We start from the raw sequence: 24,791 nt of genomic DNA, 5'->3' as shown, positions 1-24,791 counted from the left end.
ACAAAACATATGTTTCCCCGATAATGATCCCCCAGTATACGGCCACTTCTGGCTATTTTTTATTCATTACCCCGTGAGAACTAAATTAGGACATTTTGGAAACTGCAAGAGCATTCGTAACTGAACAGCGGTGAGGCAAAAAGTCGTACGAGAAATAGAGACACAACCTGTCATTGGTCAGACATTCAGGATACCGCGGAAAACATAAATCAGCATTCGTAGACGGAAACTTGAAACCTGTGCCTGGCTAATACTAGTCCAGGATCTTAACTGTACCGTCATCTTGCTCGGTAGATACAGAGCAGGCAACTACCATCTGCCTAAGAACGTTGTAATATTGTGTAAAATTTTGTGTCTTGTTCATTAGTATACAGGCAATATATTTGAAGAGGATACAGTAAGATATCAAGCAGTAAAAATAAAGTTTACAACTTTTGGCTTTTGATAAGCAGCATTTGGCTCTTAGGATACTATACGGGTCATATGGCGGATTCAGAATGAAAACTTATTTTTTCTTTTCTTTTTGTTCTATGTCAGCTAGATTAGCGTGCTTTGTTAGTTGGGTTATCGGTAAATCAAGCATAAAAGGTTTCATGACAGGACGACGATTCAAATCCCCGGCTGGTTTAGATTTTCCAGATTTCTCTAAATCGCTCTACGCAAATGCCTGGACGATTCCTTTGATAAGGACGCGGCCGATTTCCTTCCCCATATTTTTTTAATCCGTCTCTAATGACCTCGTCGCCGAGAAAATGTTGAAGTCTAAATTTCCTCCCTTCCTTCATTGAGGGCTCCACCCCAAGAGTAGACATGAAATTTAATATGTGTGATCTGTCCTGTGTTCTCCTCCGAAGACTGTGCCTAACCCGGACTAGACCGTCGAAGATGGAACTCAGTATGCCATTGTCTAGTGAGATGTAAATGATAAATTGCTCTCGACATTGCATAGTACAAGATGATATTCTTCTCGTTTGATGTAATCATTTGATCTATTTTTCAGTTCGCTTTTGTACTACGAATATACTGTTCCTCATCCCACGTTCTTCTACCGCAGCCATATTTTTATTTTCTCTCTGCTGGGTATCGCACCAGAAGTATCCGGCCATGTATTAGTGGACAATAATTTGCTGTGTCAGCTCCCTTCGCATTTATGACGGATTGAGCTTCACCGATGACAAGTTCAGTGAGAGTGCCTGATGTCTAAAGAGGAATGACAGCCAAGTTTTCCTCAAGAGCAGAAGCAAGAGAAGGTAGAGGTGTTGGACGAAGGGGTCTTGAGAGAAGTTAGTGTCCTAATTTATCCAAAAGGTGTTCCACTGGGTTCATTTGAGACCCTGGGCAAGACCTTCGCTTTCAAGAATGTTACTGTGTACAAACCATTGCCCCACAGTTGTAGCTTCAAGACATGCTGCATTGTCATGCTGATACAATCATCGTCTTCTAACTGTTCCTCTTCTGTATTATGCAACCGACGCTGTAAAATGTGTTCGTATTCTTTCGCACTTTAAGTTTTACTAAGCGCAGTAAGGGGACCACACCTTAACCACGAAACGTGTCCGCACACCGTAACACCACCACCTACGTAACTCACTGTTGGCACTACATATAATGGCTGGTAACGATCAACAGGAATTAGCCAAACCCATATCATTCCATTGGATCGCCATAGGGTATCGCGTGATTCATCATTCGAATTAACTCGTTTTGAGCCATCCAGTGTCCACTGTACCCCATTACATTTAATAATCGCAACCATTGTGCTATCTGTTCTGGTGTCAGCACTTTGGAATAAATGAGTCATCCCTTCCACTGATTTATGCGGTTTTACAACCCCCCTTCACGTTTCCACTTCAAAAATCACATCAACAACAGTCGACTTGAGCAGCCTTAGAATATTTGAAATGTCCGTGATTGATTTGTTACCTATGCGGCAGCCACTGACCAGTCCACATTAGAGGTCTCTGACCTTTCCTGTCAGACCCATTCTGCTGTTACTGCTTCTCTACCGACAAAATAATACTCATTGCCTCCTTTTATACGGGCAGGTCAGCCCTCAGTAGACAACCTCACGCAAGCTACAGCAGTCCACCCCCCCCTCCACCCCCCCCCCCCCCCCCTCGGGAACGTCTCACACCAGACGAGTGTAGGTGTAGCCCCAATGTTTGCGTGGTAGAGTAATTATGGTGCACGCGTACGTGGAGACAGTGTTTGCTCTCCAATCGCCGACATAGTGTAACTGAGGCGGAATAAGGGGAACCAGTCCGTATTCGCCGAGGCAGATGAAAAACCGCCTTAAAAGCCATCCACAGACTGGCCGGCACACCGGACCTCGAGACTAATCAGCCGGGCTGATTCGTGCCGGGGACCGGCACGTCTTCCCGCTCGGAATCGAGATTCCGTATTTTCCGTTAGCATTAGTGTTGATAGGTTATGAAACAGAATTAGTAACTCGCTTGACGTAACATGTCAGTAGTGCCAATGTCACAATAGTGCCTACCATTCCGTTGATATATCACTCCGCAAGAAATTCTCGCAGACTGTCGAAGGAATCGTGGCAGAAGGATGGGAGTTATCTGTAGCGGAATCTACTCGGAAAATCCGTAGTAGAAGAGCCGGCAGCGACAAGCGTGCGTGCCGCCGGGACGCCCTGTCATTAGCCGTCATAATCTTAACGACGCACCCCGTGCGCCCATGCTAAGTGTCTCACAGCCTTATAAAAGACGCTTTAGTACACCGTCTGGGCAGAGTGTGCCGTACAGCAACACACAACACACAGCAAGATGAATACTGTGGTCGCAATTCTCCTCGTCGGTGAGTTTCATCTTTCATTTCATTATTGTTAAAAGTTAGAGTGCCCTTTTCAATTTCTATTTATTTTAGTACTGGATTACGTGAAAATATTTTTGCTGCCTTAGATTTCAGGTGTAATTTGTAGAACCTCTACTAATTATCAGAACAGGCGTAGTCCGTGGGCAGATACCCATTAGCCTTCCTCGTCGTGGTTTACGTTTAGAAAACCATCTATACCCATATCTACACCTATACTGTCTATCTATTAACACATTTATAAAAGTTATTGTACATTGTGTGTACGTTCCACATCTCCTCCTAAAGCACTTTACCGATTTCGACCAAATTTGGTACATATACCGTTTACTATCTCGAAAGAAACACTGTTGGAGTAACTACGTATCTCCTATGGGGGTGCGGATGGGTATCAAAAGGGAGTGATGTAAAAGCATAACTCAGGAATGCATGGAGCATTGCCAACCAAAATTTTGTATATACATGACACAGCCTTAATATGAAAATTGAAATGTATGTAACGTAATTGTAACGTCTTGTAAAACTGATACTGATTAATTATTTTTACCACACATCTTCTGGCACTCGTTTAACCTGAAAAAATGTTAGCAGGCTTATTACACCCAACACTTCAGTGTGCTAAAAAATTGATTATAATTACTGTATTTCCTTTTGCTGAAGTTACGTTAACGTACTGATACGTTGTTACACAGCAAAGCAGAAACAACATATGAAAATGATCTGTTTTCGTCTCAGAGTTTGAAACTTTAGGGTTCTGTATATATATTTATTTATAACACATTGGTTAATTTTAATTGCGTGAAGCATATTTAGTTACACCTGTCTCTGTAGTGGCACCTACGTGAAAAATAACATACTCGACATTAGTGGTGGCCCAGTACGGGAAAATTTGCATCATAATGTGAAAACAATGACGGAGATGCTTTGCTACTTTCATAAATACATAAAATGAATAAATATCCTCAATAGTATCTGGATTAGAAGAGCCGTAATTACCAAAAATAGTTGTACCGAACGTAATGGCGGACAACAATAGTGTAAGATCGTAACTAATAAAACTGTCGGTTGTTGTTGTTGTTGTTGTTGTGGTCTTCAGTCCTGAGACTAGTTTGATGCAGCTCTCCATGCTACTCTATCCTGTGCAAGCTTCTTTATCTCCCAGCAACCTACGTCCTTCTGAATCTGCTTAGTGTATTCATCTCTTGGTCTCCCTCTACGATTTTTACCCTCCACACTGCCCTCCAATGCTAACTTTGTGATCCCTTGATGCCTCAGAACATGTCCTACCAACCGGTCCCTCCTTCTTGTCAAGTTGTGCCACAAACTCCTCTTCTCCCCAATTCTATTCAATACCTACTCATTAGTTATGTGATCTACCCATCTAATCTTCAGCATTCTTCTGTAGCACCATATTTCGAAAGCTTCTCTTCTCTTCTTGTCCAAACTATTTATCGTCCATGTTTCACTTCCATACATGGCTACACTCCATACAAATACTTTCAGAAATGACTTCCTGACACTTAAATCTATACTCGATGTTAACAAATTTCTCTTCTTCAGAAACGCCTTCCTTGCCATTGCCAGTCTACATTTTATATCCTCTCTACTTCGACAATCGACAGTTATTTTGCTCCCCAAATAGCAAGACTCCTTTACTACTTTTAAGTGTCTCATTTCCCAATCTAATTCCCTCAGCATCACCCGACTTAATCCGACTACATTCCATTATCCTCGTTTTGCTTTTGTTGATGTTCATCTTATATCCTACTTTCAAGACACTGTCCATTCCATTCAACTGCTCTTCCAAGTCCTTTGCTGTCTCTGACAGAATTACAATGCCATCGGCGAACCTCAAACTTTTTATTTCTTCTCCATGGATTTTAATACCTACTCCGAATTTTTCTTTTGTTTCCTTTACTGCTTGCTCAATATACAGATTGAATAACATCGGGGAGAGGCTACAACCCTGTCTCACTCCCTTCCCAACAGCTGCTTCCCTTTCATGATTTTCGACTCTTATAACTGCCATCTGGTTTCTGTACAAATTGTAAATAGCCTCTCGCTCCCTGTATTTTACCCCTGCCACCTTTAGAATTTGAAAGAGAGTATTTCAGTCAACATTGTCAAAAGCTTTCTCTAAGTCTACAAATGCTAGAAACGTAGGTTTGTCTTTCCTTAATCTTTCTTCTAAGATAAGTTGTAAGGTCAGTATTGCCTCACGTGTTCCAATATTTCTACGGAATCCAAACTGATCTTCCCCGAGGTCGGCTTCTACTAGTTTATCCATTCGTCTGTAGAGAATTCGCGTTAGTATTTTGCGGCTGTGGCTTATTAAACTGATAGTTCGGTAATTTTCACATCTGTCAACACCTGCTTTCTTTGGGATTGGAATTATTCTACTAGTTTATCCATTCGTCTGTAAAGAATTCGCGTTAGTATTTTGCGGCTGTGGCTTATTAAACTGATTGTTCGGTAATTTTCACATCTGTCAACACCTGCTTTCTTTGGGATTGGAATTATTATATTCTACTTTACGTCTGAGGGTATTTCGCCTGTCTCATACGTCTTGCTCACCAGATCGTAGAGTTTTGTCAGGACTGGCTCTCCCAAGGCCGTCAGTAGTTCTAATGGAATGTTGTCTACTCCCGGGGCCTTGTTTCGACTCAGGTCTTTCACTGCTCTGTCAAACTCTTCCCGCAGTATCATATCTCCCATTTCGTCTTCATGTACATTCTCTTCCATTTCCAGAATATTGTCCTCAAGTACGTCGCCCTTGTATAGACCCTCTATATACTCCTTCCACCTTTCTGCTTTCCCTTCTTTGCTTAGAACTGGGTTTCCATCTGAGCTCTTGATATTCATAAAAGTGGTTCTCTTTTCTCCAAAGGTCTCTTTAATTTTCCTATAGGCAGTATCTATCTTACCCCTAGTGATATAAGCCTCCACATCCTTACATTTGTCCTCTAGCCATCCCTGCTTAGCCATTTTGCACTTCCTGTCGATGTCATTTTTGAGACGTTTGTATTCCTTTTTGCCTGCTTCATTTACTGGATTTTTATATTTTCTCCTTTCATCAATTAAATTCAATATTTCTTCCGTTACCCAAGGATTTCTACTAGCCCTCGTCTTTTTACCTACTTGATCCTCTGCTGCCTTCACTACTTCATCCCTCAGAGCTACCCATTCTTCTTCTACTGTATTTCTTTCCCCCATTTGTGACAATTGTTCCCTTATGCTCTCCCTGAAACTGTGTACAACCTCTGGTTTACTCAGTTTGTCCAGATCCCATCTCCTTAAATTCCCACCTTTTTGCAGTTTCTTCAGTTTTAATCTACAGCTCATAACCAATAGATTGTGGTCAGAGTTCACATCTGCCCCTGGAAATGTCTTACAATTTAAAACCTGGTTTCTAAATCTCTGTCTTACCATTATATAATCTATCTGGTACCTTCTAGTATCTCCAGGATTCTTCCATGTGTACAACCTTCTTTTATGATTCTTGAACCAAGTGTTAGCTATGATTAAGTTATGCTCTGTGCAAAATTCTACCAGACGGCTTCCTCTTTCATTTCTTTCCCCCAATCCATATTCACCTACTACGTTCCCTTCTCTCCCATTCCTACTATCGAATTCCAGTCACGCATGGCTATTAAATTTTCGTCTCCCTTCACTACCTGAGTAATTTCTTTTATCTCATCATACATTTCATCAGTTTCTTCATCATCTGCAGAGCTAGTTGGCATATAAACTTCTACTATTGTAGTAGATGTGGGCTTCGTGTCTATCTTGGCCACAATAATGCGTTCACTATGCTGTTTGTAGTAGCTTACCCGCACTCCTATTTTTTTATTCATTATTAAACCTACTCCTGCATTACCCCTATTTGATTTTGTATGTATAACACTGTATTCAGCTGACCAAAAGTCTTGTTCCTCCTGTCTCCGAACTCCACTAATTCCCACTATATCTAACTTTAACCTATCCATTTCCCTTTTTAAGTTTTCTAACGTACCTGCCCAATTAAGTGATCTGACATTCCACGCTCCGATCCGCAGAACGCGAGTTTTCTTTCTCCTGATAACGACGTCCTCTTGAGTAGTCCCCGCCCGGAGATCCGAATGGGGGACTATTTTACCTCCGGAATATTTTACCCAAGAGGACGCCATCATGATTTAACCATACAGTAAAGCTGCATGCCCTCGGGAAAAATTACAGCTGCAGTTTCCCCTTGCTTTCAGCCGTTCGCAGTACCAGCACAGCAAGGCCGTTTTCGTTAGGGTTACAAGGCCAGATCAGTCAATCATCCAGACTGTTGCCCCTGCAACTATTGAAAAGGCTGCTGCCCCTCTTCAGGCCTCTCAACAGATACCCCTCCGTTGTGGTGGCACCTACGGTACGGCCATCTGTATCGCTGAGGCACGCAAGCCTCCCCATCAACGGGAAGGTCCATGGTTCATGGGGGGGAAACTGTCGGTAACTGCAGGAAACAACAATTCTACTATAAATAAAACACTGTTTCAACAGTAAAAAATTAATATTGTATTATTATATTGTTACACAATTGAACAATTATTACACTTATTACAGACCTCTCAAATTGGAACCTAGGAATCGGCGGCAGTACTCGAAAGGGGTTCAATATCTTCTCTGTAATCGGACGAATAAAAATTAATAGGGTTTATATTGTCTTCTTTAAGCATTGTCTACACGGATAATAAATCGTGCTTATTGTCTGTATCCTTTTCATTCGATGCTCTTCACGTGGAAGATGTCAATGTTGTCACATACGAGAGTTGCAACTTTAATAGCGGCAACTATTAATTTGCAGCTCGTACAAAATAGATATGTCTTTAAAAGTTTTATTGCCCTTCAAAGTAGTCACCAACATAGTGTACAACCCGTTGCCAACGATGTGAAAGTCGTAGGGTACTCTTAGCAGTGCCAATTGTGTTGACAGTTCGAGCGGCGCGGTCTATTGGCCGACGAATTTGTAGCAGTTCTGAAGCGAATGCCATGAAGTGTTTCCTTCAGTTTAGAAATCGAGTTGAACTCAAGAGGGTTTAAGTCAGGGGAGTGCAGTAGGTGGTACAGCACTTAGCAGCCCCATCAGTCAAACAAATCAGTAACAGCTTGCACTGTACGTGCTTGAGCATTGTCTTGCAAAATGATGGTCAGATCATGCAGAAAGTGTCATCACTTCTGTCTCTAAGCTGGTCGTAGGTTGCGTTCCAAAAATGAACTGCGTAGAGACAGAAGTAATGACACTTTCTGCAGGACCTGACCATCATTTTGCAGGACAATGCTCAAGCACGTACAGTGCAAACTGTTACTGATTTGTTTGACTGATGGGGCTGCTGAGTGCTGTACCACCTACTGCACTCCCCTGACTAAAGCCATCGCGAGTTCAACACGATTTCTAAACTGAAGGAGACACTTCACGGCACTCGCTTCAGAACTGCTACAAATTCGTCGGGCAATAGGCCGCGCCGCTCGAACTGTCAACACAAATGGCACTGCTAAGACTATTCTACGACTTCCACATCGCTGGCAACGGGTTATACACAATGCTGGTGACTACTTTGAAAGTCGCAAAACTTTGAAACACGTATCTATTTTGTATCAGCTGTAAATAAGTAGTTGCCAATATCAAAGTTCCAACCCTCGTATTACAAAAAAAAAAAAAATGTTCAAATGTGTGTGAAATCTTATGGGACTTAACTGCTAAGGTCATCAGTCCGTAAGCTTACACACTACTTAACCTAAATTATCCTAAGGTCAAACACACACACCCATGCCCGAGGGAGGACTCGAACCTCCGCTGGGACCAGCCGCACAGTCCATGACTGCAGCGCCCTAGACCGCTTGGCTAATCCCACGCGGCCCTCGTATTACAGAAAAACAGTAAGTCCTTTTCTCAAGTATATTCACAGGGAAAAATACACCATAAGACGGAATGAACTCATGACATATAAAAATATTGAATAACTATAGATGTTAGTATCACATCAATAGTTTCCGGCGTCGGTAAACAGTCCCAATGAGCTGTTACACGTAGGGGTTGGAGGGAAGATGTGCGGGGTGGGCGGCGCAAAGACCATGACGTATCAGCATATCTCTGTGGGGCCTGAAGGAAAATCTACCAGACTTATCAATTGCTACCTGGACAGAATTACTGTGACAGTGAGACACTTGTAGCAACCCAATGGCTGAAGGTTGGCGCGGAAATATGTGACAGAAAATTCGGGAACGACTGGGACAGTTTCAACAAATTATACATGACTCATTATTTGTTCAACAATACCATTAGAATATTACCCCTATGGGAGAGGGGTAATATTGGAACTGATTTCCTTCGTTTGGTTGAATTGGAACACTTTAAAAGTATGCACCGTCAACCGAAACGCGAGATTCAGCTCTCCAGCTATCCACTAATTTTGTCAACATATTTCTCGGCCAAAGATCATACCACACGGCTGAATACCTTACTGATACCGCATATAGAGTTGCCAGGTCCAAAAGAAGAGAAGCTGGACTCGGCGTTGTATTTTTCTGGACATTTTATCTTAAGCACAGGACTATTCCTTTGATATTTTCAATCGTTGCAGTTAGGTTTTTGAAAGATCAAATTTAAACGAGCATGAACTAAGAAAACAATCAGTAAACAGCCTTCTGATTTGGCAGTTACGGTAGCAACTAAGTGCTCAGCCTTCTCAATTGCACAGTATTATTGCTAAGATAATTTTACCAAAAAATAAAAGTTCTTCATTATACATAATAAACGATAACGTATTTTACTGCGACAGAAAACGAATAAATATTCAATAACTTTGGTTATTTCAATTGGACTTATGAATAATCAGTATTGGAATAGGGAAGGTACGGCGCAGACTAATTATCGTTCGCAGTTGCTCGTCTGTACACGAGTAGGAACGACACAAGGTTATCACGCATGGAGCAAACTGCTAGCGGGATGTGGCGGGGCGAGATGGCATCGATTGATGGGTACATTCCTTTATGCCTCGCTTGCTCCGCGCGTAGCGTGGTTGTGGACGTTGTGTGTTAGGCTCGCTCGTTCTACGAAGAGAAACACAGGATGCAGGACATAAGAATAATACCGGTTGGTTTGTCTGTACATCCTTATGATGAGTCCTCTTATTCATCCTTTACTTATTTCTCCCGCGTGCGTCATTAGCTTGCAAAGGGCCGTAGTTGTGTGTGCTTTACTCATCGCTGAAAAGCCTAACAAAAGCCGGACAGGCAGAGCTCTTGTATATCCGACAGGACACGACCGTAAAACGTTGGACATGTCCGGTTGAGGCGGGACACCTGATAGTCCTAACAACAGTACATTTAACGTTTTCTCTGGAGTTACTTAGTGTAAATCAGTGGAAAATCAGATAGTTGCTAATCGCAATCTTTTTTGTCGAAACGATGATAAGTTGTCGTTGTCAACCTGTCAGCCTGCTTCAGATGAAACCGAATTCTGTCGGTCAGATTCAACGGAAGTGGAAAATGCAAAACTATTGCAAAGAAATTAAACATGTTATTAATGACACCATTGATTTCAGGCTGTGCTGGAACACGTCAGCACAATGCAGGCTGGTGTGAAAAGTTTTAAATATGTGTAAAATTGAATATGCGTGAATATATGTGACATATGTGCATGAGGGCGAAGGGGTGCACAAAAAGCTGGTGTCTAAAAAACGATAATCTTCACGGGAAAGTAACCAAACAACTAGTTTAGTAATTGTGTATTTTTAGAAGTTTTGGGTGTAGAAAATTAATTTTTACACTTTTAGAAGCAAACGCAACAAGTATACACAGAGTAGTATTGAAGAGAAGATCAGGACTAAAACTATTACATTGTAATACCTATAGTCCTCACCTTCTCTTCAGTACTGCTTTGTGTACACTTATTAGTATGTTTGCTTCTAAAAGTCCTGTGTCGTATATTGATATTCATGACATGCTCCACACATTATTTAAGTAATGACAAATATAAAACTGTGACTTAAATCATTTTAACCCGTATCCGTGAAGATGGTCCATGACATTGGTCGATATTCGGGTTTAAAATAAAAGCGGCTGATAGTCAAACATGCATTTTATATATTACTTGATGGCTGTTGATAGTTCCTTCCAAAAATGTTCAAATTTTCAAAAGATTTCACAGCCCTATGTGGAGATAGTCGTACTACTAGCGGAAGAACGCTAGATATTGGTTTTGTTAATTCAGTGCGCTAATCACGCTTCACTTCCACGTGAACATGAAGGAATAAAAGTATATTGCTGATTTCGCATTGCTTTAGAGAGTTGAAGTCACATCACATCGTCTCAGAATACCTACATTTCATTACGTGTCACTAGGACGTGCGGAACTCCTGTGCCATACGCTACTTTCATCTGGGCTGCGAAAAATCCTTGACGGAACGAGACTCCTACTCGTGATTTCGATCAGTACTAACCAGCGAGACGGCTGAGTGGTAATACATTGGATTCATATTCGGGGAGACAACAGGTTCACATTCCGGTCCAGCTAAAGATATTTAGGTGTTTTTTAGTTTGCTTAATCGCTGAAGACAAATTCTGGGGGGGGGGGTGGGGAGGTGGGGAGGTGGGGGGGGGGTTCGTTTGAGAAGATCGTTACCCATTTTCTCTGTCTTCAAAGACGTCGACGATGGGATGTTCAACTATCGAATCCTCTTTCTTCAGTTAAAACTGTCAGTTGCGTTACATGGAAATACTGTAAAAATTCCTGTTCCAGCTGAAATTGAGCTCTAATCTCTCGTGTTTTTATAATAGCTGATTACACTGTTGCAGAAGGCTTGGTAGCATTCTCGACGGCCAGAGACAACAATTGAAGGGTGGAAAAGTCAAACGTTCTAAGAGCCACTTCTTCACAAACCACGTTTTCTGTGCTATTGTGTTCTTGTCACTCCGTTACATGTCCTTAGATTTGTTCCTAGTGTCAAATCATTGTTTCAAATATTTACCAATAGATGGCGCTTGGTATATGTGCCAATTAGTGCTTTCTTCTGCAGTATCAAATGCCATGCGCCAATATCTTTGTTCTGCAAGACAGATTGTTGAGTCAGCTTAAGCTATGAACCTGTTCCGTGTAATTCCATTGCATAGAATTTCTTTGATTTTAAAGATGCTGCGGAAACTTTGAGTGCAGATGAGTAAGAGCTCCAAATGCAGTAGGTCAAAGTGTCTGATGCTCATCCGTTTCAAACAGCTACAAAAAATTCTTTCACTTAAGCGGAAGAATGGTAAAAGGGTATCGAAAAAAGAAAAGACCATGTCTGATGTATGCTATGCCATACTTCATCTGAAAGATCAGCTATATTTACCATTTGTAAATTAAAAAGATCTATTCTTAATGGTCCCATTTCTTCTTCCTCAACGGCGCAGGAACTTCTACAGTAAATTTAGCGACACCTAACCGCAAGAATGTAATTACAGGGTGTTTCAAAAATGACCGTTATATTTGAAACGGCAATAAAAACTAAACGAGCAGCGATAGAAATATACCGTTTGTTGCAATATGCTTGGGACAACAGTACATTTTCAGGCAGACAAACTTTCGAAATTACAGTAGTTACAATTTTCAACAACAGATGGCGCTGCGGTCTGGGAAACTCTATAGTACGATATTTTCCACATACCCACCATGCGTAGCAATAATATGGCGTAGTCTCTGAATGAAATTACCCGAAACCTTTGACAACGTGTCTGGCGGAATGGCTTCACATACAGATGAGATGTACTGCTTCAGCTGTTCAATTGTTTCTGGATTCTGGCGGTACACCTAGTCTTTCAAGTGTCCCCACAGAAAGAAGTCACAGGGGTTCATGGCTGGCGAATAGGGAGGCCAATCCACGCCGCCTCCTGTATGTTTCGGATAGCCCAAAGCAATCACACGATCATCGAAATATTCATTCAGGAAATTAAAGACGTCGGCCGTGCGATGTGGCCGGGCACCATCTTGCATAAACCACGAGGTGTTCGCAGTGTCGTCTAAGGCAGTTTGTACCGCCACAAATTCACGAAGAATGTCCAGATAGCGTGATGCAGTAATCGTTTCGGATCTGAAAAATGGGCCAATGATTCCTTTGGAAGAAATGGCGGCCCAGACCAGTACTTTTTGAGGATGCAGGGACGATGGGACTGCAACATGGGGCTTTTCGGTTCCCCATATGCGCTAGTACTGTTTATTGACGAAGCCGTCCAGGTAAAAATAAGCTTCGTCAGTAAACCAAATGCTGCCCACATGCATATCGCCGTCATCAATCTTGTGCACTATATCGTTAGCGAGTGTCTCTCGTGCAGCAATGGTAGCGGCGCTGAGGGGTTGCCGCGTTTGAATTTTGTATGGATAGAGGTGTAAACTCTGGCGCATGAGACGATACGTGGACGTTGGCGTAATTTGGACCGCAGCTGCAACACGGCGAACGGAAACCCAAGGCCGCTGTTGGATCACCTGCTGCACTAGCTACGCGTTGCACTCTGTGGTTGCCGTACGCGGTCTCCCTACCTTTCCAGCACGTTCATCCGTCACGTTCCCAGTCCGTTGAAATTTTTCAAACAAATCCTTTATTGTATCGCTTTTCGGTCCTTTGGTTACATTAAACCTCCGTTGAAAACTTCGTCTTGTTGCAACAACACTGTGTTCTAGGCGGTGGAATTCCAACACCAGAAAAATCCTCTGTTCTAAGGAATAAACCATGTTGTCTACAGCACACTTGCACGTTGTGAACAGCACACGCTTACAGCAGAAAGACGACGTACAGAATGGCGCACCCACAGACTGCGTTGTCTTCTATATCTTTCACATCACTTGCAGCGCCATCTGTTGTTGAAAATTGTAACTACTGTAATTTCGAAAGTTTGTCCGCCTGAAAATGTACTTTTGTCCCAAGCATATTGCAACAAACGGTGTATTTCTATCGCTGCTCGTTTAGTTTTTATTGCCGTTTCAAATATACCGGTCATTTTTGAAACACCCTGTACGTAAGAAACAGAAGTCAATAATGAGAAATTTTGTTCTTAAATTTAATTTCATTATTCTTTTTCAAAAATGGAAAACTTATGATACGTGTGTTTTGTTGACTGCATTTCAGCTAGTTCAAGTATTAGTGCTGCTTTTCTATGCTCGTTTTATCACAAAAAATGTAGTGCCTCTGTATTAATGGCACCTGAAACACAAACTTTCTTATTAGCATTCAGAATTAGTCAGTTCCGTGGTGTGGCATCTCGATCGTCTAATTTTCTTGATTATTACGGCGATAAGGAGAGCAGCATAGTTCTGTGGTATCAGAATACTTTCTCAGTTTCTTGGACACAAATAAGTTCGCACATATTGGCGTTTTGATTCTGCATATAAATGTGATATTTCCCCCTTGGACTGTGTGACGCTTCCACGCTTCAGACATCTGTAGGTATTGCGTAACTCCTGCTTCTCCTGCTCCTAAATGATACCACGTGGGTCGTTATATCTGAAGACACATCAATGGTTGTCTCCGTGGCAGGTGTTGAGGGCGAGTAACTATAAGCTGCTATTGAAAGCAGCGCCTTAACCTTGAAATATTTCCAGCTAACCTTCCTCTATTCGGATCATCAGCCGCTAACTGCCTGCTCTTACAGTCTGTAGATCCTTGTCAGCTAGTGGACAACAAGGTAAACCGGCGTGGCTCCGATTAAGTTCCGCATACCGTCCGAAACAAATACCAGGATCATAAATTACATAAATACCATAACTGTCAGAATCAGTGGAACTGTAATGCAGCAACATAACCACGTCTCTATTTAATTTCTATAATAGCAACTATTTGTCGAATGGAATTGTTAGCGTCATTTGAAAGTGCATTACAAATAAAACCTCTTAAACGTTGTATGTTAACATGTTGAGACGTGCCGGTTACGATTGGCGTATCATACGCAGTTAGACGCGCACATTTTGAAAAACAAAATAATATATTCTCGCCATGCAAGAAGTTAAAACCGGATTTTGGATCAAAGTCAAAGACCGAAGACAGAATGCTGATCAGAATGAAATATGGGAATAAACAAACGTTAAGAAAGAAGAGGCAGGGTATATGGCGCAAAATACCAAAAATCTATTAACAAATACGAAACATACGTCACGCAGTGGGGTGTCCATATTGCTCTCAGTCATATGAACAATGTGTTACCTACGTGTGTGTACGTTTGTGGTTAAGCCTAAAAAGTAGCTCCAATGTAAAGAAGTGTGGGCAGAAGGCAATATGCAAATAGCAAATCATTCATCAACGTTTCGTGTAAAATATAATCAGATCGTAGTCCTATTCTGAGACGTAGAAATAATTACTCAGAGGTCTTATTAAACCTCTTCCACGTTCACTTACAAAGAAAGAAGCGATATTTTGGGTGTTGTGCATTTCTCTACAATTGCGTCAAGTTGTATGCTTTGAATGTTAGATATCTCCTAGGAGACAAGACTTGTGTTTTCAATTACCTAACAACACAGGTAACAGCTGAATCTCTCATAGCAAAACCTTATATGGGAACAATGAAGCAATACGCTTCATATTTATTTATTAAAATAAAATTATTTTTTGAAGACGGGTCGTAAAGGAAATTACTTAAATAAATATATAACTTCCATTGTTTCCTGAACAAAAATGTATCGATTTACAGGCCTTTTCAATGCGTTCTAAAATCTCGAGGTTTAAGAAAGTCTCTCTATCCTCGGGAATATAATATTTGACTGCTGTGAGTCACTTTACAAAAAAATGCTTCAAATGGCTCTGAGCACTATGGGACTTCTGAGGTAATCAGTCCCCTACAACTTAGAACTCCTTAAACCTAACTAACCTAAGGACATCACACACATCCATGCCCGAGGCGTCACTGTACAAAGATGAGATATTGCAGTTCTGTTAGATCTATTGACCCCTTCTGTAAGGCGTCGGATTTAATCAAGAAGCGAACAAGTACATACGTTTATCGGTGTGCGAAGTAGCTGACAGCCATTGGTACCTCTGTACGATTCGGCAAAACCACTGTTCATATGCGAACGATACGAAGTACAACATTACAAACTGCAATAGTATTCGAGTGTTTGAGAATAGTAGCAGTTTATAACAACATGAGATATCGCGAGTTTACAGGGAAGTATGATCATAGATCTATTTTACTCAAACTGAACTCCCACAACACATGACCAGTGAAATATTAATCCATATGTATAGAACTTTTGAATGTTTCATCCGATAGGCTATTCTGTGTTTCCATGAGTAGCCGTGTGTACCAATATTCTGTTATCATGACTTTTCGAAATCACCATTTTTTCAGTAAACTGAAGCAAATGTAGCACTTACACTATGTAGATACTACACTTAAATTTCACTTGTGCAAACAACTACCGTATGAAACCCAGCTCGTTCTGTTCATCCACGAGATCCAGAAAGCAGTAGATACTGGCGCCCAGACTGGTACCGTGTTTCTTGACCGCCAGACACAGTTGGAAACACTTCCGTACCACTGACTAGTGAAAAAATTACGAGCGTTCCGAGTATTAAACCAGTCGTGTGACTGGACTGAAGAAACCCTAGCAAACAGAAAACAGCTGAAAGTAAGTTGCAAAACCCTCGTTCGGCCAATACGTCAAAATTGTTTGTCAGTCTGGCATCCGTACCAGATGGGATAGAGAAGAAAGAGAAACTCAAAAGAAAAGCAGCACTTTTCGTTACAGGTTCATTTAGTAAGCACCGAAACGTTTCGAGAAGAATCAGCCAATATCTTGGGTCCCCGTACGGGAATCTCGCGAAAAGGTAATGAAGCTAATAGATTCAAGCCTACACAGAAGCTTACCAACAATCGTTTCTTGCGCGGACCATTCGCGACTAGAACAGGAAAAGGGTGAGGAGTGGCAGAGATACACTAAGTAACCCACAATAACACGGTTGCCGAATGTACACTACTAGCGACTGGCGTATTGTGATGAGCCAGTTGCTCAGCTTCTCTCTCTCTCTCTCTCTCTCTCTCTCTGTCACTTTCTCTCTCCCTCTCTCGTGAACTCAATATCAAAAGCTCATCAAACGCTAATCTTTCTTTCTTTCTTTAATATCATTTTGTAGTGTACGTTTATGAAGTTTTAGAGATGTTTAGCTTACTTGGATCACCTACTACATAACTCGCTCTGGGACTATGGGTACATCCTTCAGTTACTTATGGGCCATAGGTTTGTATGACATCTCATAACCCTAAATGAAACGGAAGGAAATCTTAATACGACAATTAAACATGCGGTTACCAACATATTTTATAGTTGTTTTTAGAGACAAATTTGCCTATAACAACACAACACAGTGGCGCAAGAGAAAACGTGGCGAACTATTTGATATAACATTTCTGTGGCTTATCGAGCTGACGAACCACGTCGTACTGCCCTACAAAAACAATCTAAACCACAGCACATGCATGCCGCTCGAGATTTTTAATGTTCTCTGGCCCTCTTATCCCCCCAGGTTTCGTTAACATTAGTTGAGTTAACCTTTACTCTGTCAATGGACGTAATCATGCACACATGTTTGTTTTGTGCCACCTACGCACAGAAATGCGATGTATACCCGTCCACATGTACCAGCGATGAATAAGAATGTGAAATGAAGCGTAAAGCTTAAAATAAATAACTGCTTGAAAATGATCCACAGTTGAAATTAGTCAACTGTACGGATAACAGCCTAAGCCTACTTGGACCACATTTTCCTTCTGTTCACTCAGTTCCAAGAGCGCTAGATTACGTGTCCACTCGTGACGACATGTAAAAATGAAGTGTACATTGTTAACTGGCTTTCACGCTCGGTTTCAATTTCTATTAAAATTATTTTGGATTGTAGATCTTGTCGTCTTGAAAAATGATGTACGAACGTGCCGACCACTGTTGTCATTCGTCTTCATCTGATTACTATATATGGGTGTGGGTTGTGTAATATACCGAATCAGTACAGTGTACACAATGACGTCCATGGAACGGACGTTTGGCATCATTCTGAGTGGAGTTGCACTGAAGGGTATATTCACTTTTCTAAAATACGTACAAAATTTTGCTTAGCTAATGGTCTTGAAGTTGTCTTCGCTGTCTTTTCATAGAGGCATGATAATGTCCGCTGGTCTGGTTTGTACAGAAAGCATCCACATATGCTAGAATTCTGAACGCCTGACGTGTCAATAACAACGAATGAAGTAAATATCTATACATTTCAATATCTGTATTTTGACTCTTCAGAAATTGGTATAACATAATGTAGCATTCATTCGTTTTCTTTGTCTCTCAGTTCCTACAATGTCTGCTTTCTACTGCATCACAAAACACGACTTGCCTCCACTACCCCACAACTTCCTGGAAAATATACAAAGACGAAGTACAAAGATAACATTTGAAGCAAAGAGGTGTACGTTATGAAAGACATTAGGTCAGAAATATTTAGCTAAACCTGTTAGATTTAACTTTACGGATTTTTGTGTTAAAACTTCAAAATTTGTTCCAAACACATAAGATATAAATAGTTATGCATGAAGTAATGAATTTTACTGGGTGTAGTTTTACACGATTTTTGTACTATGTAATGAAATTACGGATACCCGTCGGTACTGAAGAAATCAGAAAATGCCTCAGCTTGATTACATCACAACTGTCAGTGGTAAGTTTTCGTTATGTGCTCAAGACGAGACGTTGAATCCTGATCTTCCTTCTGTCCGTATCGGCTCAAATGCCTGTCCATAGTCTTAATCACGGCCTCTTGATCCAATGTTGCAGCTTTGGTGGCTTGCGCTCATGCGCAACTGGGCAGCGTACATTGCGGTGTCGGCTGCGCCTGTTCTCAGGGACAACAACCCGTGTGCGGCAACAATGGCGTCACGTACCTCAACGAGTGTGAGCTGCGCTGCGCACAGTGCGATTTACCGGGTAAGTCCAACACCTGCTGCCCACATGTCGTCCCCTCCTGTGCAGCCACCTCCAAATGTGGCTCACGGTAATTACCATTATGCCCGGCCCTTCTTTTATGCTCGGACTTGTCATCTGACGCCGATCCTGAGGGCTCACTACTTCCGTCGCTGTAGTGAGTGATTTTCTCGTATAAATTGCGAATGATACTTGCCTGCAATAACTAGATCCACTGCGATTCTGCAAGAAAACAAGCCGTCATATCTCATCAAGAAAAAGGAATGGTGTTCATCTCCGGTTTATGCCAGTGAGCAATGACTTTTTGGAACCTCATGCTGCAGCCGGACCCAGTCAAAGGTACTCTGTTCAGACAAGTATGGCTGTCTACTTGGAAAGCGGATAACAATCACTTGTGTCCAAAGCACATTGTTCCCACAGCACAAGTGGCAAATTGATTACAGGCGGAATAGGAGAAGTGGTTGTAGATTGATCCAGGGAGAATCCGGTGGAATACATTCACGTTTTACAAGACTATATTGTCAATCATTTGAGCCCTTTATTCGGCAAAAGCCCATGGGGAGGACGGCTCTATTTGTGCCTTCAATGTTTGTCATTGGGTTAAGATATGCAGGAGAAATTCTGTAGATTTTGGAAAGCAGGAGAGATTTTTTAATAGAACAGAAACTGAGAAGGAGGATTGTGAGTCGTGAGTGGATAGCGAATTCCTTAACACCCTAAACCACGAAACTCAAAGAGCTGGATTCGAGTTCTAAATTGGAATACAGGTTCAGTCCGCCATCGAGTTTGTCAGCATTATATATTCTTTAAAGAGCTTGCGTCGATACACTTATGTGGAAGGGATTTTGTTACCTATATTATTGCGTTACGGTTGACCATTTTCTGTTTCGCAGCGGGAATCAGCTCCTAGAAAATATTTGTGCTCATTTGACAAATATCAGCCGGTAGAGGCAATTGGGATAAGAAGTAGGACTTAGCCATTACCGAGAAAAGTTATCATGCACAAGATGATGCAAGTTGGAAATAATATTAGATGACATTTCTAGACACGCCACGGAGCCGTGAACAGCTGTGCTACACTAATGCTCATAAATTAAGATTATGCTGATACTGGGTGAACAACGCTCTGGTGGGCGATTTGCGCTCATAAATTAAGGATAATGCTGATACATGGCGAAAGAACGCTCTGGTGGGTGGTTTGCGTGTTTAAATCACCTCGAGGTATGACCAAGCGGTGCATTTGGCCTGCGGTCGTCGCACGGTGGCGCTGGCAGCAGTCCACATACCCAGAGCTGTGTTGGTGCATGTTAGAGTACGGTGCAGCGAGTAAGTGTTCAGACGTTTTCAGACGTACTAATGGTGATTGTGTTGAAAATGGCTCAAAGAATACATACTGATGACATTATGATGGGTAGAATACTAGGGCGACTGGAGGCAGGTCAAACACAGCAGGTCGTAGCATGGGCCCTCCGTGTGCCACAAAGTGTGACCTAATGATTCTGGCAACGATTCCAGCAGACATAAAAGGTGTCCAGGCGCTACAGTACGGGACGTTAACAGTGTACAACACCACAAGAAGACCGATATCTCACCATCAGTGCCCGCAGACGGCCACGGATTACTGCAGGTAGCCTTACTGCAGCCACTGGAACAGTTGTCTCCAGACACAAAGTCTGCAGACGACTGAAGAGAGATGGTTTATTCGCCCAGAGACATGCAAGGTGCATTCCAATGACCGCTGGTCACAGAAGAACCCGTAAAGCCTGGTGTCAAGAACACAGTACATGGTCACTGGAACAGTGGTCCCAGGTTATGTTCACGGACGAGTCCAGGTATAGTCTGAGCAGTGAATCTCACCGGGTTTTCATCTGGCGTGAACCAGGAACCAGATAACAACCCCTTAATGTCCTTGAAAGGGACCTGTATGGAGGTCGTGGTTTGATAGTGTGGGGTGGGATTATGATTGGTGCACGTACACCCCTGTATATCTTTGACAGAGGAACTGTAACAGGTCTGGTGTATCGGGACGACATTTTGCACCAGCATGTCCGCCTTTTGAAGAGTACAGTGGGTCCCACCTTCGTCCTGATGGATGATAACGCGCGGTCCCACCGAGCTGCCATCGTGGAGGAGTACCTTGAAACAGAAGATATCAGGCAAATGGAGTGACCTGCCTGTTCTCCAGACCTAAACCTCATCGAGCACGTCTGGGATGCTCTGGGTCGACGTATCGCTGCACGTCTTCAAACCCCTAGGACACTTCAGGAGTTCCGACAGCCATTGGTTCAAGAATGGGAGGCTATACCCCAGAAGCTGCTGGACCACCTGATCCAGAGTATGTAAACCCATTGTGCAGCCTGTGTACGTGTGCACGGTGATCATATCCCATATGATGTCGGGGTACATGCGCAGGAAACAGTGGCGTTTTGTAGCACATGTGTGTGTGTGTGTGTGTGTGTGTGTGTGTGTGTGTGTGTGTGTGTGTGCGGACTTACAGATCTGTTTCGTGTGTGTTCCCTATGTGCCTATGCTATTAGCGCCAGTTTTGTGTAGTGCCACGCTGTGTGGCACCACGTTCCGCAATTATCCTTTTATAAGCATGAGTGTAGGTGTGCTTTGTGGCTATAGGTCGCGAAATGTACACACTGACGACTGTACTGAGCACACTTAGGCATGGCACGCGATTGTTATGTGACGAAGATAACTTATTCACATTTATTATTCATGCACTTGAGCATACACTGTTTGATCAAAAGTACTCGTACGCTCGTCTGTAATACAGAATTGGTGACTAGACGTCACAAGAGACGGACCCGCCATTACAGGAGGAGGCAGAGACTTTTGTTTTGTCAGTAGAGAAGCCGTAGCAACGGAATTGGACGGTCAGCAGAGCTCAGTGATCTCGAACATGCGCTAGTCATTCGATGTCACCTGAATAAAGAATTTATCAGAGACATTTCAATCCCTCTGAAGCTGCAAATCGACCGTTGGTGATGTGCTTGTGAAGTGGGATTGTGAAGGAATAACCACAGCTGAATCTAGATCAGACAGACATCGTGTGCTGACGGGACAGCGTCCATCGACCATTGAGGGGGTAGGGGGGTAGGGGGTTTGCAAAAAATCACATGAAATCAGCAGAAAGTATCACTTGTGAGTTGTGATTTCCAAAGTGCTACCAGCAGAACACCTAGCATAACGACTGTGCGTAGGTGGTGACAAAGAATGGGAAAAAACGGTTGAACAGCTTCTCATAAGCTATACAGTTTCGGTAAACTACACTGGAGGTGGTGTAAAGAGCGACACCCCTGAATCACTGGAAACGAGTGATTTGGAGTGATAAATCACTATATAGCCTGTGGCAATTCAATGCAAGGTTCATGGTTTGTTGAATACTTGGAGGTCACATGTACTGACAACTGTGAAGTACAGGTGGGGTGGTGTTACAGTATAGGGACGGTTTTCGTGGCTAAGGTGTGATCCCTTATTGCGCTTAAAGCCTAGTTTACACGACGACATTGGGTTGCGCCACTCGTGTGGATTGAGTTGCACGCAAATGGTTTTATATTTGACTGTCGACATGACGAAACCAGTATACACTTCAGTTTCGTCGTTTTGTGGGTTCCTGAGTCGTGTCTGAAATGAAAGTTTTGGCAGCTGCACATCGCACGAGTTGCGATAGCGTTAGAGCTGTTGCGTGGAATCGCTGCATAAGAAAAAAATAAGAAACGTGTTTCGATTCGTGACTGAACGAAGAAAAGACGTCAGCTCCGTTGCTCAACATTCTTGCTGAAATAATTTGTAATGGAAGACCCAAGAAGTTCTTAAAATTATCTTAGAATGTCACCAGAGCTGTTCACGCTTCTTGTAAATAGAGTTAATTTTGCGATAAGGAATAAAGATACTGTAATGCATGAAGCACTTTGCCAGAACTGAAATTACATATCACATTGCGAGCATTACAATCGCGAACACTCGGCATGCCATAAGATGCGGATTTAGTTGGCGATGACACTTTCTCATTAACACCAATAATCATTAACATTAACAGTAGTAATTATTAACGTTAACAGCAGTAATTATTCGAAAAGGCCGCATTAAGAAGAGAGTGGTTTGCAAACTACTCTTTTGAAGATGGATCTGTACAGTGGCAATATTTCAAAATTCAAACACATGTGAATGGGAGGGACTGCTGCGACGTTTTAAATAGATGAATATTGAATAAAGAACGCAGCTTCTTGATTTGTGTAGCCTTCCTTCCTGTCAACAATATTCCTTAAAAAAAAAAAAGTCGGCAACTCGAACGATGGGATATTAGTCTTGTAGACGAGAGAATTTCCACAGCTAGAATTAAATTTGCTTGTATTTTTCTTAATTCAATTGTATATGTGCTTCTAAATTTTTCTTAATTCAATTGTATATGTGCTTCTAATCCAATAAATTTTGCCCTGCAGCTCAGATATTGTCAAACCTTCTGTGTTCTGATCGCACGTGAAGGTCTCAGGAGCAGCAATATATTGCTTATTTTTGTAATCAGCATCACTAAAATCCCACAAACACTTATGCAAAGCATAGATATCCAAAAAGCGAACATTATTCTCTGTTCCTCACTGCATATTTCAGTTTGTCTACACTCTACGAACACACACAACCTCAAAACTCATGCAACTAGTGTCGTCAAAGTTGGAACACGCCGAAAGTGATCAGTCTCGCAGTTGCCAGCAACCTAGTGTCTTCGTGTAAACTAGGCTTAAGAAAACGCTAAATGCGGAAGGACACAAAGACATTGTACAGCACTGTTACTGTGCACGGCAGGGGCACATTCCTGAGGCGATTATTGTATCAGCATGACAACGCGCCCTATCATTAGGCATCATCTTTGAAGCAATGTTTTGTGCAGAATAACATTCCTAAAGTTGACTGGCCTCTCCAGAGAACCCAGTGAAACATCTTTGGGAAGAGTTAGCATACCGATTTCACTCCAGACCTCAGCGTCCAACATCACCTTCTCTGGTTTCGGGTCTTGAGGAAGAATGGGCTGCCATTCCTCCACAGACATGCAGACACCTCGCTGGAAGTATCCCCCGCAGAGTTAAAGCCGTGATATAGGCGAAGGATGGACGCACTCCATATTGTCCACTAATATGCGTCTGGATACATTTGATCAAATAGCGCATCTGTTAATACACTGTAAACCTGTTTGCTTCACCTTGCCATTGAGAATACAGGCTGTACGACTAGTAAGAGCGGCCCTGCGCTGTGTTTCCTTTGCAGGTCTGCTGCTGGCCTACGCCGGGGTGTGCGTGCCCGCCGTGACCGGATACGCCCCCCCTCCCCAGTACCAGTATGCCGTGCCCGTGGTGTACGGCAAGCGCTGAGGTCTGCCAGCGCGCACGTGTCTCACAACACGGGGCTCGTCTGTTCTGTACAGTGCCAATTCATTTAATTTAACGTATCCATTTATTGTACATGTGCCAAATGGTAATAAAAAAGAGAAGTGATTTCTGATAACTAGTGCCACATGTTTACTATCCTCATCCTTTCATATGTGACCGGAACGTTTGTGTTTGTAAGAAGGTGGTGCTCCAAAGGTCCTAATTATTTGAAAAACGCCATGATTTACCGTCAAGATAATATTTCTTCGCTGAACAACCAGTTTCGGTTCACGAACCGCCATCAGGTTCCTGCACACCGAATGAAAGAACGTATAAAAAGCATTACAAGAAAAGCTGTCACCTACTGCTAAATGATGCTAAACGATGTAAAATCAGTGATGTCACAGAATAAAGAACTGTCGCTGCAAATAAAAGTACAACACACAGAATAATGTAACGAGGTACGACAAAGAATATCATGAGCAACGTACATGCAGTGCGTTTACACAGAGTTACCCGTTGTCATGTAGTAACAAAAATCACAATGTCAGTCACAAAATGTGCCACAAGTGCACTTTCATTCTATATCAACAGTCAGCATTTACGCTACGATCGGACACATTATGCTAGTATATATTGCCTAC

The 24,791-nt window shown here is 42.3% G+C and overlaps 1 protein-coding gene across 1 annotated transcript; it reads left to right on the top strand.

Annotated features, from left to right (window-relative positions):
* Nucleotides 1–2,648: 2,648 nt before the first annotated feature.
* On the top strand, nt 2,649–24,242 carry LOC124711335 (turripeptide Lol9.1). Its single transcript, XM_047241369.1, has 3 exons — nt 2,649–2,811; nt 18,629–18,778; nt 24,047–24,242. The coding sequence occupies exons 1-3, from the start codon at nt 2,781–2,783 to the stop codon at nt 24,148–24,150; spliced, it is 285 nt and encodes a 94-aa protein (XP_047097325.1). The 5' UTR covers nt 2,649–2,780; the 3' UTR covers nt 24,151–24,242.
* Nucleotides 24,243–24,791: the final 549 nt, after the last annotated feature.

This window comes from Schistocerca piceifrons, chromosome 1 (genome assembly GCF_021461385.2).
Source record: "Schistocerca piceifrons isolate TAMUIC-IGC-003096 chromosome 1, iqSchPice1.1, whole genome shotgun sequence".
Lineage (NCBI taxonomy): Eukaryota > Metazoa > Arthropoda > Insecta > Orthoptera > Acrididae > Schistocerca > Schistocerca piceifrons.
This window is presented reverse-complemented; position numbering and strand designations above follow the sequence as displayed.